The following is a 19,140-nucleotide window of genomic DNA, read 5'->3' as shown; positions in this document are numbered from 1 at the left end:
TTAAAATTGGGCTTTGCTCCCAGAGTGGAGGGGACACTGTCTCAATTTTCAGAGGTTTTTGTGCAGCTATTTTCAGAGCTAGTTCTGGGGGTCTGTAAGTTTTCAGTTTTTTCTAGGTGGTATTATCTAAGGAGAGGTGTGTTTACTACTCTTCTGGCCTGTGCTGTGGTCTATGAGCAACCACAAGTACTCTTTTTTGCTTTAGAACTTTGACTATAGTCCCTGCTCCCTTTTGGCTGCAAGCTGTAGTGTGCTGGTATTCTTTCTTGCCCTGAGACTGTAACCCAGGATTTCGACTCAGATCTGAGTATGGGCAGTGCAACAGAGTCCTGCACCAAGTGTTAGCAAAGGGACCCCAGTAATCTCCTTCTGATCAGTTGTCTGATCCCTTGACTATTTGTGGGCTGAGAGCTCTGGATGCCCTCAAAGTTCAGTGAAGAAACTTTGAAAATGAGTTGTGTTTGTCAGTTTGTATTGGATATATGTTTAGAATAAGTTTTATGAAATACAATAAAAAAATGAAAGTCTTGGAGTTTGTAATGAATGAAATGTATTTGTGTGTAGTTAGTATTAATGGGAATCTAAATTGTTAATGTAAATGTCTTTCTTGCTATCAGTTGTCTCTCTTCAGTTCTTTTGGTTGATGTTAAATGTTTTTTAAGTGAATTGGGGGAGGGGGAGTTCTTAATTAAGTAGATGTCCTTAAAAAGAGTTGAAGTACTTTTTGTAATAATGTACTCAATCAACAGTGGTTACTAAATGATAATTTAACCAGTAGGTGGTCAAGTACAGTAATTGCTTAAAAAGTAGGTCCAATTTTATGAATATTTAAGACAGTCATTGTTTTTTTTTTTAAATTTGCAACCTTAGAAATGCCAAATAAAATGAGCATTTCAGTATACATAGTATATCAAAAAAGAGCCTTATATAGGAAATGGAATCTCTTATGTACAACTTGCTTTTCTTTTTAAGTATATAATAAATTCACATTCATTTTCAAAGCTATTGTACTTGCCTATTCTCTTCTGTGCATTAAAAAAATGCTTCAGTGACCATTTGGCCTTTTTTTTTTTTTTTTTTTGGAGTACCCTAACCTGTAGCTCACTTCTCACTCCCACTTTGCCAAATTGGAAAACTAAAGGAAAAACAAAATCTTGTTAACATATATGATATTAAGCAAAAAAAAAAATTTTTCATATTGTTTGAAATTTTATGTCTTAATTCTGCATCTGGAGTCCGTTGCTCCTCTGTCAGGAGGGTGTGCTTCATCATTGGTAGGTCCTCTGGAATCTTGATTACTTATTGCATTGGTCAAAGTTCTTAAGTCCTTCAAAGGTGTTTTACTTTGCAGTGTTGAGTTGTTATTGTATAAATTGTTCTCCTGGTTCTGCTGACTACATTTCTTCCTTGTTTTTTTTTTTTTAAACTATCGCTTTTTTCATTTCTTATAGCACAGTAACATTCCATTCCATTCATATATATGATAATTTGTTCAGCCATTCCCAATTTGATGAGCATTCACTTTTGTTTCCAGTTCTTTAACAAAAAGAGTTTCAATTATATGTAATCAAAATTGTACTTTTTATCTTCCGTGATCCTGTGATCCCTTATTTGGTTGTAAACTCTTCCACTATCCATAGATGTGAAAGGCATTTTCTTCCTTGCTTCGCTAATTTGTTTATGATGTGACTTTTAATATATGTCATGTAAATGTTTGGAGCTTATTTTGGTATTGCTGTGAAATACTGGTCTTCATGCCATACCTAATTTTTGCCAAGCTGCTTTCCATTTTTCCCAGCAGTTTTTGTTGATTAATGAGTCCTTACCCCTGTAGTTGTGGTCTTTGAATTTATCTACACTGATATTACCATGGTGTTTGTTTTTGTAAGTTAGGTACCTAATTTATTCTACCAGTGGACCTCTCAGTTAAAAAAAAATTAACCTCTTTTTTTTTTAATCAGCAGCAAATCATTTTGATTATTACTTCTTTGTAGTATAGTTTGAGGTCAGGTATTGCTAGGCAACTAGGTGATGCAGTGGATAGAGTGTGGAACCTGGAGTCAGGAAGACCGGAGTTCAAATGTGGCCTCAAACTTTTGCTAGCTTATAACCCTAGCCAAGTCACTTAACTTGCGTCTGCCTCAATTTCCTCAACTGTAAAATGGGAGTAACAGCACCTATTTCATAGGGTTGTTGTGAGGATCAAATGGAATAATATTTGTAAACTACTTAACACAGTGCTTGACCTAGAGTGATTAATATATGATTGTTCCTTCTCCTCTCCTCACATCTCTGTTTCTCACTCTCACTTATCCCACATCTAAAACACTGTCAAATATTGTTCTACCTTTGTAACATCTCTCATAAACATACCTTTCTCTCCACTCACACTCATAACCCTTAGTTGGTCCAACTAATACTTGAACAAGAATCTTTCCTACAGTATCTGAAAAGTGGACATCCAGCTTCTGTTTCAAGATTCTTAGTTGTGGGGGACTCACTGCTTCTTTTATCTTTCATCTAATCTGTTTTCATCAGAATGAAAATAGTTTAAGGGATTGTTTGTTGCCTTTTTGTTTTTGTGTTCCTAACCCAGTATGGTGCCTTGCACTTAGAGTGATAGAGTACTTAAAAAATATTTTGATATTTTTGTGATATTTCTGGTACTCCTGAGTATCTCCAATATCTATGAAGTTAAATTTATCTCATAGGATCATACACCTAGAATTGGAAAGAACCTTAGAGGTCATCCAATCCAACTCCCTCATTTTACAGGTGAGAAAACTAAGGCCCAGGAAGGCTAAATGATTTGTCCAGGATGACTGAGTTAGTAAGCACCAGGTCTAGTGCTAGTGTTCTTTCTGCTGTACCATGCTGCCTCTTTGTTTATTATACATAAATTGTTATACATACTCTGTGTGTTTGTTTAAAGTGATATGAGGAAATGATTATTTTTGTTACCCTTCTTTTTAGACATTGTCTTCTGTGAATTATGATGCTTTTTTGCTGGTACTGTGTCCTGGGATGTACTGGCTACTTTTTGTGGTATGTAGCTTAGCAAACATTTAAAAATTTTGTAGAATTCTCTCTAATGGGAAAACTCCAAATAGGTAACAGACTAGAGCACCAGGCTTGGAGTCAGGAAGATCTGAGTTTAAATCTGGCCTCAGACAACTTAACTAGCTGTGTGACTCTGGGCAACTCACTTCACCCTGTTTGCCTCAATTTCCTCATCTGTAAAATGAGCTGGAGAAGGAAATGGCAAACCACACCAGTATCTTTGCCAAGAAAACCCCAAATGGGGTCGTGAAGTTGGACACAATCAAAAACAATTCAATAGCAACAAAATTATTAGGGTTTTAAGTTAACAAAACCATGTTGATATGTGGAAAAACTTTTATGGTTTGAGAACATTTTCATTATCCTTTCCAAAGTTATCAATGTATTGTTTTAATCATGTAAGAGAAAACAATACTTTTTATGTGTACCCTGTATTAAGTAAGTCAGTAAGCATTTATTATGTACTTGGTATGTGTGAAGCTGTATGGTAAATGCTGATACAATGAAAAGCAAAAATACAGACCTTACACTTTAGGACCTTGCATTCCAATGGGGAGAGACAGCATTTAAACAACTTGGAAGATATGAGATATATACAGAGTAGATGGAAGGCAGCTGGGGTGGGGGGGTAAAGTTACAGGTTGGCCTTGAAAAGCCTTCTGGAATAGGTAGGATTTGAAATGAATCTTGAAGGAAACCATGAAAACTAAGAGATAGTGAGATGGTAGAGCATTCCAGGTGTGGAAGCACCTAATACAAAGGCAGAGAAAGAAGGAGATAGTGTTGTGTTTGAGGAAATGTAAGTAGGCCATTGTTCTGTAATATGGAAGGCACAGAGGAGAATAAAGTGTAAAAGAAAACCAAAAGCATATGAAAAGGCCAGGTTATAAAAGCTTTAAATGCCAAACAAGATTCTACTTGATCTTTGAGGTAATAAGGAGCCAGTGGAATTCATTTGGTGAGGGTGGGGCATGACATGGTCAGAAGTATGCTTTAGAAAACTCACATTGGGGAAAAAAAAAGTCACCTTGGTGGCTGAGTAAAGCATGGAGAAGATGAGGCAGGGAGACTGTTCAGAAGGCTATTGCAATAGTCAAGCAAGAATTGATTAAGATTATGGTTATGTGAGTGAAGTACATGAGTGTGAAAGATGTTGTAAATGTAGAAAGGACAAAGTTTTGACAGTGGTTTGGATATGTGGGGTGAGTCAGTTGAGGATGAGGGGAAAGAGAAAAGGAACAAGTGTTTATTAAGTGCCTACTATGTACTAGCCACTGTACTAAGTAATCTATAAATATTACTTCATTTGATTCTTACAGTAACTCTGGGATATAGGTGCTCCTATTGTTCCTATTTTATAGTTGTGGAAACTGAGGCAGAGGTCAAGTGACTTGCCCAGGGTCGGATAGCTAGTAGTGTCTGAGGACACATTTGAACTAATTTGAACCAGGAGTCTTCCTGACTCAGGCTCGGTGCTCTATCCACTGCACTACCTAGCTGCTTTTAATGCCTCTGAAGACAACAAAGTAGTGAGCCTGAGTTACTAGGTGAATGGTGGTGCTCCCAACACTATTATCAAAGTTGAGAAGCTTAGGGTAGAGGATTAGAGATGGGTGATCATTTCTGTTTTGAACATGCTGAGTTTGAGAGACCTATGAAACATTCAATTTAAGATATGTTACTGGAGCCCAGGAGAGAAACTATGGCTGGATATATAGGTCTAGGAATCATCTGCATAGAGATGTTAATTGAAACCATGGGAGCTAATGAGATCGTCATTTGAGAGAGTATAGAAGGAACAGAGAACAGAGTCTAGAAAAGATCTTTTGAAGGACATGAGTGGTTAGTGGGTATAACATAGATAAAGACCCAGCAAAGGAGGTAAGAGCAGAACCGAGAGGGAGCAGTGTCATGAAAATCTAGTGAGGAAAAGAACATCCAGGAGAAAGTGATCAGCAGTCAGATGCAATTGAGAGGTCAAGAAGGATGAGGATTGAGAAAAGGTTATGAGATTTGGCAATTAAATCATTGGTAACTTTGGAGAGGGCAATTTCAGTTGAATTATGGAGTAAGAAGTCTGTTGAAAAGTGTTTAGAAGAATGTGAGAGAGGAAATGAGAGAAGTTACTTAGTGAAAGTTATAGAGGGAAGTGTCACCCTGACCAATGAGTCAGGGGATGGGAGGACATGTGGTACTGGACACTGTTTGTGGCAGACCCACATCTCAGCAATACCAAAAGATGGAAGGAGTGAGACAGGAGATTTAAGAGGAAAGAAAGTTTTTCATTCTAGGGCAGGCATTTCAAAGGACATATGGAAAGGACAGGAAGTTCTCAAATGGAGACTTGGGGGAATAGAGTTGAGGTGGTTAGCTGTGAGGGAATGTCAGATTGGGGAAGTGAAATGGAATCATTGGCTACATTAGTAGCCAAATCTTAAGTATCACTGTAATAGGTCAAGTATAAGGAATTAGGAATGTGTTAACTATTGAAGAGTGAGTCTATGTATAGTATCAATTATAGGAGAGAGGCTCTTTGAGAATAGCATGAGTTTAGACTTACTAAAGTCTCCCTTGAGGTTTATTTTGGTGGCAAAGTGGTGATACTTTATGCTGTGAGGCTCCAGGAGGCCTGCCTTACAAGTAGGAACAGTCAGAAGTATGGGAATGTTTTCAGGTAGCTGGGGCTCTTTGCTAGCCTAGGAGAAGGCCCTGGGAAGCGAAACAATAAGTCTTGTCCTCAGAGGATGTTGGGATGCTAGAGATGGTCCTGCAGCAGGAAGGCACTGCAGAGGGAGGTAACACAGCGAATACCTACCTGCATGATGTTCTGGAGAGAAGTAATAAAGGCATTGGCAGACTTCAGTTTATTTTGTCCAGAGGGAAGAAGAAACATTGTTTCACAGGGCATTTAGCTATCTCTTATTTTGTTACTTGTGATGTGTTTTTACAAAAAGACCGCTACTAATGTTAATTGTTACTTGTGTTACAGAGAATGAGGATATAGACAAATTCCATGTAGAATCTCTAAGACTTTCAGTCAATATATTTTTTAATAACTTTATTGCAAAGGCAGGTATGAACATATGGGGAAAAAACTCAGTACTCTGCTGGTTTGGATCTGTCAGAGACAAATTTATTAATTATGATATTCCAAGTATTTGTGCTAAGAGAGAAAGAAATTTAAAAGAGAGAGATCCAGCTTGCTTTGGAATATCTCTCTGACTTGAACTGAAGGGTTTTAGAACAAAGACAAATATCTATAGTCAAGATTAAACAAGGGTACAAAGTTTAGGTTAGAGTTTTTGATTCATTAAACAGAACAATAACATCTTAACTTCAGTAACACCCTAGAGAATAATATTCCTAAAACATTCAATCCTTTATTAATTTTCCTAAAGCCATTCAATCCATCTTTATTAATTTTCCTAAAACCATTTATTCCCTCGAAGGACTTCCTTTCTTCCTGGTCAAAGGTGAATTCAATGCTTCTGTTAATAGAGTTAATTAAAATATGTTTTTATTCTTAATTTGATCAATACACTAATCAGTTTCAGGGACTACTTCTTTCTGAGCTGATCTGTACTCTTCTTTTGGAAACTCATTAGGTCTTGGATAAAGATGTTACAAAAGATTTTATAACAGGAAACCTCCTTGGCATTTACAGTGAAAGAAAGACTAAGAATGTTTCCGTTGATCTGACTCTAAAAGAACTTCAAACTAGGGTACTGATATATTATTTTCTTAATATTTCTAAAAGAGTTTGGGGATGGGGCATAGGGGAGGCATAATATGCTTTCATAGGCATATGAAATGATAATGTTGAAGATAATGTTGAAAAATAGAGCTCATGAATAAAAAACGGGAGACCAAAGGCTCATGAGCACTTTCTCTGACTGAAGTGTTGGGAGGCAATGAACATGACAAATATAAAATAGTAACTTGACAAAAGATGAAATTGATTGTATTTTACTGGCAGGAACAAATTAGCTGCTAATATGGGAGTCATTTCTTAATTGACCACTTGTTAAATTAAGATAAAAATCAATACCAAACTTGGAGAAAAACTAAAAGCAAGAAGATATGGTGCTATTGAGGCAAATCTGAGTTTACCTGTTTAAATGAACTGCTTGTGCTAAATAAGGGGAAATGGATAAAATAACAGAAATTGAAACGTAGTATCATTATTTTTTAAAAGGAAGCTCAACTATTGAAAATCCTATGCTCCAGTGAAGAGATCAAAAGACCTTAGAAACCTTTTGGTCATCAAGCACTTGCTTCCTTTGCCAAGTAGACTGTTTTAAAAGCCAAAGACGGCACTAATTTAGAACAGAAACAGATTTGTAAAACACTACTTAGGGGAGTGGAAGAAAAATTGACTTGAAAATCCCCTCATTAAACAATAAAAAACTATGGAAGAAGGAAATAAGTTTGTTAAAAAAAAAAAAGTTGGCAACTGACATAGTGGTTCCAGATTACTTCAAGAGCTTTTCAGGATGAAACTGGAAGAAAAGCTGTGACTAGACAGAAGTAGAAAAGATCTATGAAGATTTTTTTAAATGAACATTTCTCTGTTAGTGATAGAACCATTTCATTTGGACTCACAGTCTTTGGGAAATGACACTAAGGAAAAAGATGGAAGAACAGCTGGACTAAACTAAATATATGCAGAGGAGATCCTTGTTGAAGGCTATATGATGCAGTTATAAGGGTGTTTAGGGATCAGTTCTCAGGGTATCTGAAATATGGAAAGATGCCAAGTATTGTTTAAAAAAAGTTCTGGTTTTTCAGTGGCGAATATCTCCCCGTACCAACATGCCTCTTGCGAAAGACCTCCTGCACCCCTATCCCGAGGAGGAGAAGCGGAAGCACAAGAAGAAGCTCTTGGTGCAGAGTCCGAACTCGTATTTCATGGACGTAAAGTGCCTGGGGTGCTATAAAATCACCGCTGTGTTCAGCCATGCACAAACAGTGTTTCTCTGTGTGGGGTGCTCCACTGTGCTCTGTCAGCCTACTGGAGGAAAGGCAAGACTTACAGAAGGATGCTCCTTCAGATGGAAGCAGCATTAATGACTGAATCAAGATGATTGAGAAACTGTAAAGAATAAAACAAATTTTATACAAAAAAAATTCTGCATCACATGAGTAATTAATAAACTATATTCCTGCTTCCTATCTCTGCAGATTTCTTGTGAGACTCAGCTGCATCCTTGATGAAAACATGAAAAGGAAATAATCAGGTTTTCACAAATGATAGTCCATATGGACCACATCTTTGCAATCAAACAGTTACTGAAAGGTGTAGAGAAATAACATCACATTGTATTTGTTATTTGTAACTATAACAAAAGGATTTGGTTTAATAAAACAAAACACCACCTAAAAGACTGCCTTCCAACAATGAGTCTCATGCATCTGTCAGAATTAGATTCTTTGAAATATGTGACAGCAAAGATAACTTTGATAACTCTCTAATCATTAATATCAGTAGTCACCTTTGTTTGCCAAAAGTGTTGGCCACTATTGTGGAGGCTATTTAAAACACAAATGGAAGAGGGATTTTCTATGGATATTGTAGTTCAGGGGTGGAGAACCTGCGGCTTTGAGGCGACATGTAGCTCTCTAAGTTCTTGAGTTTGGCATTTTGACCAAGTCCAAGTTTTACAGAACAAATCCTTTTATTAAGGAGATTTGTTCTATGAAGTTTGGATTCAGTCAGAGGGCTGCACTTGAGGATCTAAAGGGCCACATGTGGCCTCAAGGGAGCAGGTTCCCCACCCCTGCTGTAGTTTGTAAGATGTTTCTTTTTGCATATGACTTTGTATGATTGCTTCAAACCCTAAAAAGATTTCAGAGCCTCCTAAATGAGAGAAGTCATGCAAAAAAAGAGTTTGGTCCTACTCTCTGTTCAGGGAAAACCAAGTTGATGACTATGAAACACAGTTGGAGGGCAGCTAGGTGGTATTGTGGATAGAGCACTGGGCCTGGAGTTGGGAATGCTCATGTTATATGATATACACAATATGTCTATGGGTATGGAGTAATTCATATAACATCTTATCTATCTGTTATATAATATATTACCTTCTAATATATATATATATAATATACATAATCTTCTCATGCCTCTTTGTATTGATGACATTAATTGTTCCTTATAGCACACTAATAATCTATTGTCTATGTTAGAGTAACTTCACTCATGGTCATACAAATTGTACAAATCAGGGTGGTACTTGTAACTCAGGTCTGATTACTAACATAATTTCCAGTTGCTTCTAGAATGATTGGATCAATTCACAGCTCCAACACAGTAATGCCTATATTTTTTAACGTTAGTATTCTTCCTGTGATGCTGTATATCTGTGAGTCATGGAATATTATAGTCTCTGATGAAGTGAAATTGAAGGTCACCTAAAGAGCATTGAAGAGGCACATGTCAAGTGTGAGCAGCTTGTAATGCATTATTTGTACAGGAGAAGTTGTATGAAGGGTATATAATTAGAAAGGAGGTGACTTGGTCATATGAGAAGAAGGTAGATGGTCAGCATGTTTCAGTAGAATCCATGCGGTATTGAAAGTTGTAAAGGAAGTCTCCCACCATGTTGGATGGATCCCCTGGCGATGATTTTAGAGGAAAATATGGACAAAAGTCACCCAGGTTAAGAAAGTCTATATTGTTTGTGATAGACCAGGCCTGCACAACACACAGTGCAAAAGATTTCAGACAGCCCACCCTGCTTAACCAACCTTCTACTAGTCACTGTTGTGCCCATCATTTAACTTGGTAGGTAGATTGCCACTGTGCACTCTCTCCTGTTTGTCACTTGACACAGCCAACCATTGCCTATCTGTCTCTGGTCTGAGAGGAGCGAGAGTCATGTCTTTCTGCTGTGTTTTTGGTTGTTACTGGTGTTGTACAGGGACAAAGTGAGTGCAGCCACAGGCTGAGAGCAGCCACACATCAATGCAGCTGTTGCCCACTATATGATGAGAGGCAAGGGCTTCTTCCCCTCCCTCGCTGCACAGCCACCCTCCAAGTTACATGAGTGTCTGGTGCTTCCTCCAATATCAGACCCTCAGTTCAATTATGTCTTTGTATGTGAGCAGTTGCTGTGGAGATTTTTTGGTTCTAACATTAAAGTTTTTGGGGGGGCTTTGTAAAATGGGTGATAAAAAGAAAAGGAAGATTGAATCAGAACATAGAGTATTTAATCCGGAGTGGACAAATAGATACTTGTTTACTTACACGACAGACAGAATATTATGCCCTGTTTGCTGAGAAGCAATAGCCGGTCCAAAGGAATGCAATCTTTATCGCCATTTCATATCAAAACATCCTGACTTAAGCAAATTGGACACCAATGAAAAACAAATTAAAGGTTCCGAATTGTTGAAAGATCTCAGTGGGGAGCAATGGTTTTTCAAGAAAGTAAACTCAGAAAATGAGGTGGCTACTAAGATTAGTTTTCAGATTTCTAAAGAAATCAATTTCAAACATGATTCCTGAGTACAATAAACTGATTGCTGACAAGAAGTGTAATACGTCCTATTAACTAAATGTAAACAGTAAGAAAACCTGAAAAACTATTAAAACTTGTGCCACTTAGCAAAGTATTTTTTAACATTAATGTGATTTCATGATAAATAAAAATTGATATTAATTGAAATTTCCCTTTTAAAAAATATAGTTTGTTTGCAAAATAGTTTAATCATTAATTATACCTTTACTTGGAAAGTGAGCCTCTGTCTGTGGCCCAGAGAAGTTTAGTCTATTTTAATTTTGGCCCCTATGTAATGCCAAGTTGTATAGGTCTGTGATAGACATTATTGGAGAAAATACCTACATCACTGAAATTATAGATCCATTTAAGTATCAAAGTAAGAAGAAATCTTAAACTTTTATTTTAAACTATCGGATGAATACTTTTTATGAGGCTTTCAGTTGAAATCAAAAGCATATAATTTATCAGATAACAGGGCTTGAATTCAAGTTTTTATTGGATTTTAGATTTTTTAAAAAACCATAATCAGAACAGAAACCCATGAACGTAAGCGGGGACCACTTATTAGCCTTCTGGTTGGCCTTCTTAACCTCAAGTCTCTCCCCTTTTTCCAGTTCATCCTCCACTTAGCTATCAAAGTGGTATTCCTCTAGTGCAGTTCTGGCCATGTCTCATGTCCTCAGTAAACATCAATGGCTCCCTATTACCTACTGAATCAAATATAAAATCCTGTTTGGCTTTTAAAGCACTTCATAACCTGATCCCTTCCTACCTCCATGTACTTTACAATCCAGTGACACTTGACTTTTTGGCTGTTCCTAAAATAAGACACTCTATTTTCTGACTCTGCTGTTTCACTGGCTGCTTTCTTACCTAGAATTCTCTCCCTCCTTACCTTTGCTTCGTGGCTTCCCTGGCTTCATGCAAATATCAGCTAAAATCCTCTCCTGTAAGAAGCTTTTTCCCAGTCTTCCTTAATGTTAGTGCTTTCCTTATGATATGATCTCCAATTTATCCTGCATATATCTTGTTTGTGCATCATTGTTTGCATGTTGTCGCTCTCCATTGGATTGTGAGCTAACTCCTCGAGGACAGGGACTGTTACGGCCTTTTGCATTCCTAGAACTTAGTACAATACCTAGTGCATAGTAGGTGCTTAATAATGCTTATTGGCTTGAATTTTTAAACATTTTATTTAATTTTCAGTTCTAAATTCTCTCCCTCTCTTCAACCTTCCCCCAGCCATTGAGAGGGTAAGGCATATGATACTCATTACACATATGAAATCATGCAGAACACTTTTTTGCAACTCTGAGTCTATCGGTTTTCTCTCTAGAGGTGGATGGCATTTTTCATTATGAGTCTTTTTTGGAATTGTGGTGAATCATTGTATTGATCAGAGTTACTAAATCTTTCACAGTGTATTATCTTTACAATATTGCTGTAACTGTTCAAATTGTTCTTTTGGTTCTTCATATTTCACTTCGCATGTGAACTTCAGTTCACATAAATCTCAGGTTTTTTGCAACCATCTCCTTCATCATTTCTTATAGCACGTAACATCTATCACATTCATGTGCCATTAATATATTCAGCCATTTCCTACTTGATGGGCACTTCTCTTGTTCTCGCCCTGTCCTCTCTTAGTTTTTAATTCTTTGCCACCACAAAAAAAGCTGCCATAAATATTTTTGAGTGTGTGAGTTTTTCCCTTTTTTTTTTTTTTAATCTCTTTGGGGGTATAGACCTAAATAGTGGTATTGCTGGGTTAAAGGGTATACACGTTTTCATAGCTTTTGGGGCATAGTTCCAAATTGTTTTCCAGAATGGTTGGGCTAGTTCACAGCTCCACAGACAGTGCATTATTAGTATACCTATTTTCCCACATCCCCTCCAGTGATGGTCATTTTCCTTTTCTGTCATCTTAGCCAATCTTACAGATATGAGGTGGTACTTCAGAGTTGTTTTAATTTTCATTTCTCTCATTATTAGCCATTTAGAGCATTTGTTTCATGTGATTGTAGATGGCTTCGATTTCTTCACTGAAAACCATTCATATTCCTTGACCATTTATCAATTGTGATGGCTCTTATTCTTATAAATTTGGCTCAGTTCCCTGTATATATTTTAGAAATGAGACCTTTATCAAAGAAACTTGCTGCAAAGACTTTCTTCCCCCAGTTTCCTGCTTTTCTTCTGATTTTTGCTGTATTGGTTTTTTTGGTGCAAAAACTTTACTTTTATGGAATCAAAATTATCCATTTTATCTCCCATGAACCACTCTTTTGTTTGGTCATGAAATCTTTTCCCTGTCCATGGATAGACAGGTAATATCTCCCCTGTTCCACTAATTTGCTTATGATATCACTCTTTATGTCTAAATCAAGTACCCATTTTGAGCTTATCTTAGCATGTTGTGTGACATGTTGATCTGTACCTGATTTCTGCCAGACTACTTTTCAGTTTTCCCTGAATTTTTTGTCAAAAGGTTACTATGTTCATTTGCTTCTGTAGATTGTATATATAATCTGTTCCATTGATCATCTGACTCTGTTTTTTATCCAGTACCAAATCGTTTTTGTGATTATAGCTTTACAGTATAATTTGAGATGTAGTACTCTAGGCCCCCTTCCTTTGCATTTCTTTTTCATTGATTCCATTGGTAGTCTTGACCTTTGGTTTCTCCAGATGATTTTTAAAAAGTTTTCTAGCTCTATAAAGTAATTCTTTGGAAGTTTGGCACTGAATAATTAAATTAGTATTGTTATTTTTTGTTATTTTATCTTAGCTTACCCATGAGCAATTAATATTTCTCCAATAGTTTAGATTTTTTATTTGTGTGAAGCGTTGTGTAATTGTGTTTTTGTTGATTTGCTTTTAATAAATCTTTTGGCTCTCATTGAAGATGCTTGAGGATGGAACAAATGGAAACGAAGATATTAAAAGGTTAGTACCAATATTTTCAGTATAGTTTTTGATCAGAAAAACTGATTAAACAACATTATCCATTGTGGAGTCTGGGTTATGGTAAAATTCATATATGCTCAACTAGATACTTTTGTAGTGAAGGAGGAAGAAATGAAGAGTTTCTTTTCTATAGGGTGTTATATACTTCTTTGGCTCAATGCCTAGTTACTATAGTGACAAATGTTATAGAGAATTACAGAATAGGCTTTTGAGTAATGATGGCAATCTGGAAATATTATTCTTCTGGGTTCCTAGCCCATACCTAATATTTTTTGGTCACTTATAGGATTCTACTGCTTACACTGTAAACATTGATCTTCTAATTTGGATTTTGTAGTAAATTAGCCAAGGTTGGTCTTTAGTTTGCTTTTGTTTACCTGTACTTAATGTCTGTGATAAAGGATTTCCCAGGGAAATGAATAGTGTAAGCAAGATGGTAAGAATCTGACTCACTTAAAGAAACAATTTTTAAAATCATATTAGCACATTGATTGTTAATATTATTGACTGGTAATTTTAGCAAAATACAAAATGAATCACAAAAGAAGGAAATTTCTTGTAGCTTGTGAATTATAAATTTTTGCCCTTTCATGGATAAAGGTTTTTCAGGGTTCCATTATAGAAGTCAATGGGATCTAGAGGAATATGAGTATTAAAGAATAGTAACTCCCTTCAGTGGCCAGGCTGCTTCTACTTTGTTTTCTATTTTCTAGTGACCATTTGAGAGAGTGTAGGATCCATTTTGTCTTTGTCTACTCTTAACTTGGGCAGCTAGATGGTGCAGTGAATAGAGTGCTGGGCCTGGAGTCAGGAAGACTCATTTTCCTGAGTTAAATTTGGCTTCAGACACTTATTAGTTGTGTGACCCTGGGAAAGTCACTTGACCTTATTTGATTCAGTTTTCTCATCTGGAAAATGAGCTGGAGAAAGAAATGGCAAACTATTCTTTGCCAGGTATCTTTGCCAAGAAAATCCCAAATGGGGTCACAAAGACTTGGACACAACTGAAAAACGATTGAACAACAACAACAAAAACACTCTTAACTTTTTTTTTCTTTTTGGTGAGGCAGTTGGGGTTAAGTGACTTGCCCAGGGTCACACAGCTAGTATGTGTCAAGTGTCTGAGGTCGAATTTGAACTCGGGTCCTCCTGACTCCAAGGCCAGAGCTCTATCCACTGTGCCACCTACCTGCCCCAACACTCTTAACTTTTGCATTTAGGTCAGATAATCATTGGTGAACAAAACACTAGAACTGGAAGAAGACTTATAAAGAGTTTTGTCCTGCTCCTTCATTGTGATGTTGAGAAAATAATTAATCATAGAGCTAACGTAGAACGTGGTGGATCCTGGACTTGAAACCATATATCCTGACTCCAGATCCTTTTTCTTTACTATTCTAAAAAGTCTCTTGGAATCATAACTACTAAAAGTGCCTCCAGTAGTTTTTTTCTTGTAGTTTATTGAAAAGAATGAGAATGGGCAAGGAACACACTCAGGGAATTATAAGAAGACTTTTTAACTGAATTTTAGGAGTGTGTCATAGTATAATGGAAAGAATCCTGACTGGGGTCAGAGGACCTGGATTCATATCCAACCTTCTCATCCTAATCCCTGTGTGACTTTGGGCAAGTTTCTTAACCTCCCTGGGCTTCAGTTTCCTTTTCTGTAAAATGAGGGGGTCTAAATTGATAAACTCTGACAATACTTCCAACTCAGACCAATCTATGTGCCAGACACTGCTGTGTTCTGGTAATATAGATACAATGAATGAAACAATCCCTACTTAAAAGGAGCTTACATTTTAAAGGAGAGTAGTACTTATGTAAGTAGATATTAGAATAAATTAAATATATTATGTAAACAGCCTTTATTTTTTAAGGGGAACTTGTATACTCATTACTGACAGAGAGGGGAAACCATCTTGTGTAGATAGTTATGTTCTCAAAACTTTCATAGTCAAGTAAGAACTGTACATTGATGCATAGTGTGACCCCCAAAATAATTTTTGTAAGCTGTAAATCTGACCATGTCACAACTCTGATCAAAAGCTTCCATGACTTGCTATTACCTTTATGATAAAACTACAAACTCTTCAACCTGGCATTTTAAGGCTTTCCACAAACTAGATTTAACATTTCATTTTACTTCCTGCCAATTCTGGGAATCATTTTAAGAGAGACCTTGATAAGCTGGAGATTTTCCAGTGGCAGGCAATCGAGATTTTTCAGGGCTTTAAATTATGAATATCTGTTAAAGTAACTGATGATGTTAAACTGAAAGAAAGGAAGGGAAGCTTATATACATGTTATACACCTAATACGTGCTAGGCACCGTGCTAAGTGCTTTTTACAAATATTTTCTCATTTGATCCTCAAAACAACCTTTTGAGGTAGGTCAAGAAATAATTGATGCTTATTGAAATATTTGACATGCTGTCACATGAAAAAGGGAATAGATCAACCTTACTTGGCCCCAGAACACAAAACTAGGAGCAGTGGATGAAAGTTGTAAAGGCAAATTTAGGCTTGAGGTGAGGAACAATTTCTTAACAATTTGAGCAGTTCCAAAGTGGAATGAGATGTGATGGATTTACTGTTCTTGGAGGTTTTCAAATAAATACCTGAATGATGGGTATGTCATACTGAGGATTCTTATTCAGGTTTGGGTTGAAGTAGGTGGCTTCTAGACTCACTTTGACTCTGAGATTCAGTGGCTGTGATGTTTTTATTCTGTGTTTCAGCCAAATCTTGTTGTTAGCTCTCCCATAAACTGACATTTCATCCTCTGCCTCCAAACCACTCTTTTTTTATCTCTACCTTTAGAAATCCTCATCTTCTTTAAGCCTCAGCTTAGGTGCTACCTACCTGATTCCCTTTTTAAATCCCTTCTTATGAATGTACTAAGTTCCTTCATCAAATTACATTGAATTTTATTTATTACTGTGCATGTTACATCTCCCTTCCCCCCACAAAGAGGTTCTTAACCTGATACTTGGATCCCTCCATAGAGTCTCATGCTCTGTGAACTTGGATGACAAAAAAGTTGCATCTTTATTTTGCACTATCCTCCCAATGAAATTTAGTATTTCCTTCAATTATGAATGTAGTCAGTAAACATGATTCTGAGAAGGCATCCATAGGCATGACAAGATTTTCAAAGGGTTCCCACAAAATGATGAATATCTGCCCTAGGAGAATCTAAGCTACTTGAGAGTGGAGGCTGTTTATTGTGTGTCTTTGTGTTTCCAGTGCATAGCACAGTGTCTTGCATATCATAGGTACTTCCTGAATGTTTGATGAAATGAATTGCTTGACCTGATGGAACTTCCAAGTTGCCCTTTATATCTAAACTTGCTATAGGTAGAAGGAGGTTTAAAAACTGTTATCAATGTGTCAATTCTTTCATTACCATGTGATCTTTTAATTTATAAATTTGAATCCCTAATGTCTTAGAAATATGCTCTTTTGAGAGCAAGAGGTGAATAGATTTTGTTACTGCTTCTGTTTTTTGGGCAGAAAGCACCAAACATCTTTCTGGGTAGGAGTTCTTAGTAAGTTTACTAGCCAGTAGCCTTTGCTCTTTTGGGTCTTTTATTTTAATCATAGCCTTTTTTTTTTTTTTTTTTTGCCCTTCTACTTTTTCTCCTTATTGTTATCTCATAACTTATGGTAACATGACAGAATGTTGTCACAAGATTTCTGATGGTGAGAAGCCTGATTTTGAAAAAAACCTAATTTTTATATGTGCAAAAAGGTACTTTTAAAAAGGAGATGGGGCTTAGCTTATCAGTTATTGTAACTTAAGCATTTTTCCTTTCTGCTCTTTCTCTGACCTCGTGGGTCTAAACTTGTGCCCTAACCTACCACCATAGTTTGTTTAACCCCCTCCCTTTCCTATAGGACTTTCTTTTTCTTTCAGTTCTGCAGGGATTCCTTACTGTGTTGTGGACACTCTTTCCTTCAATAAGGAGAAAGCTCTTTTATTCTATTTTGAAAGGTAGTTGAGAACTACCATTATGATTATACTTACAGAAAAACAGAAAATAATCTGTTGTTGAATTTTTTGATGTGTGAATTTTTACCCAATACTTACATTTTTTCAATTCTTTCATGCATTTTAAGTTAATTGCATATTCTTTTATGTTTTCATTTTGACATCCGATTATTATCTTCTATCAATGATCAGAAACAATAGAAAATATTTATAAAATGACAATTTTTTACCTTTTAAAATTTAAGTTATTATTTAAAAGTATCTGTTCCTTACCTGTAGATGTTAGGAGTATAGATGTTAGGAGTATACTAAATAGCTTAAAAGAAAAAAAGAAAACCATTTCCACTTGCTAAAATCTTAGTACATTGTGATAGTTTGATTTCATAGAGGTATATTTATATATTGTTCTATAGTCTTCAAAACATATTCCTTATAACAATCCCATGAGTTTAGGTAGTAGTTAATATAAGGCATTATAGAAACTCACAGAGTCTGCAAACTGTAGGCCAGTGAGCTTGACTTCAATTGTTAGGAATAATTCTAGAACAGATCTATTAAAGTGATGGTTGGCAAACATCTAGAAAGGGAAGCAAGTTATTACCAAGAACCAAAATGGCTCAATCAAGAATAAGTCATACCATATCAATCTTGTTTTACTTTTTGAGAGGATAAGAGACTAGTAGATACAGGGAATGTTGTGGATGATTTACTTAGATTTTAATAAGTTTTTGATAAAATGTCTCATGTTGTTATTATGGAGAAAACAGATATGGTTTGGATAATAATTGTGATAATGATAACATTTTTATAGTGCTCTACAGTTTTCAAAATGCTTTACAAATATTTCATTTTATCCTCACAACAAGTCTTTGAGGTAAATGCTGTTTACTATCCTGTTTTTATTGATGAGGAAACTGAGGTAGATAGGAGTGAAGTGACTTGCCTGGGGTCACACAGATAGTAAGTAGCTACAGCTGAATTTGAACTCGGGACTTCTAGATACCAAATCCAGTGCTCTTATCCACTGACTCACCTGACTTATTTAGACAAAAAAATAGTGTGATGAATGGTTGGATGGTCATACTGAGGGAATTGTTATTAATTACACAGTGTATTGGCAAGATATCTTCAGTGGAATACCACAGAGATCTGTGTTTGGCCCTGTGCTGCTTAACTTTTTATTCATGATTTAGATAAAGATGTAGATGACATGCTAATGACAAAAATGTGGTAGTGATAGCCACTAAACTGTACTATAGAGTCTGAATCTAAAAGGAACTCAACAGGCTAGAGCATGGTGCGGAATCCAGTAACATTAAATTCATTAGAGAAATGTGAAGTATTGCACTTGGGGAAAAAAAATAACCACAAGTACAATACAGGTTAAAGCATGTATAGATAGCAGTTCTGGGCAAGATTGGTGAGTTTTAATGGATTGTGAGATGAATATGAGTCAGCAGTGTGATATTATAGCCAAAAAAACTAATGCATTCTTGGGTTGCTATGCTGAATTGAGAGACATAACTTTTAGAACTAATGGGGGGATGATAGACCTATTGTACTTTGTCCTCATTAGACCTCATTTGGAGTACTATGTTCAATTCAAGGTGTGCTACA

At 36.2% G+C, this 19,140-nt stretch overlaps 2 protein-coding genes across 6 annotated transcripts in view; both read left to right on the top strand.

The window, feature by feature from the left end:
• LOC114049735 (AT-rich interactive domain-containing protein 4B) overlaps window positions 1–19,140 on the top strand; it is a 196,399-nt gene that overhangs the window by 28,661 nt on the left and 148,598 nt on the right. The gene's annotated exons all lie outside the window — the stretch shown is intronic.
• On the top strand, window positions 7,873–8,127 carry LOC114049736 (40S ribosomal protein S27-like). Its single transcript, XM_027871126.1, has one exon. It carries the CDS (start codon window positions 7,873–7,875, stop codon window positions 8,125–8,127), a length of 255 nt encoding a protein of 84 aa, XP_027726927.1.

Source organism: Vombatus ursinus, unplaced genomic scaffold (assembly GCF_900497805.2).
Source record: "Vombatus ursinus unplaced genomic scaffold, bare-nosed wombat genome assembly UNPS02014798.1, whole genome shotgun sequence".
NCBI lineage: Eukaryota > Metazoa > Chordata > Mammalia > Diprotodontia > Vombatidae > Vombatus > Vombatus ursinus.
The sequence above is the reverse complement of the archived record's forward strand: the minus strand, read 5'-3'. Positions and strand labels throughout refer to the sequence as shown.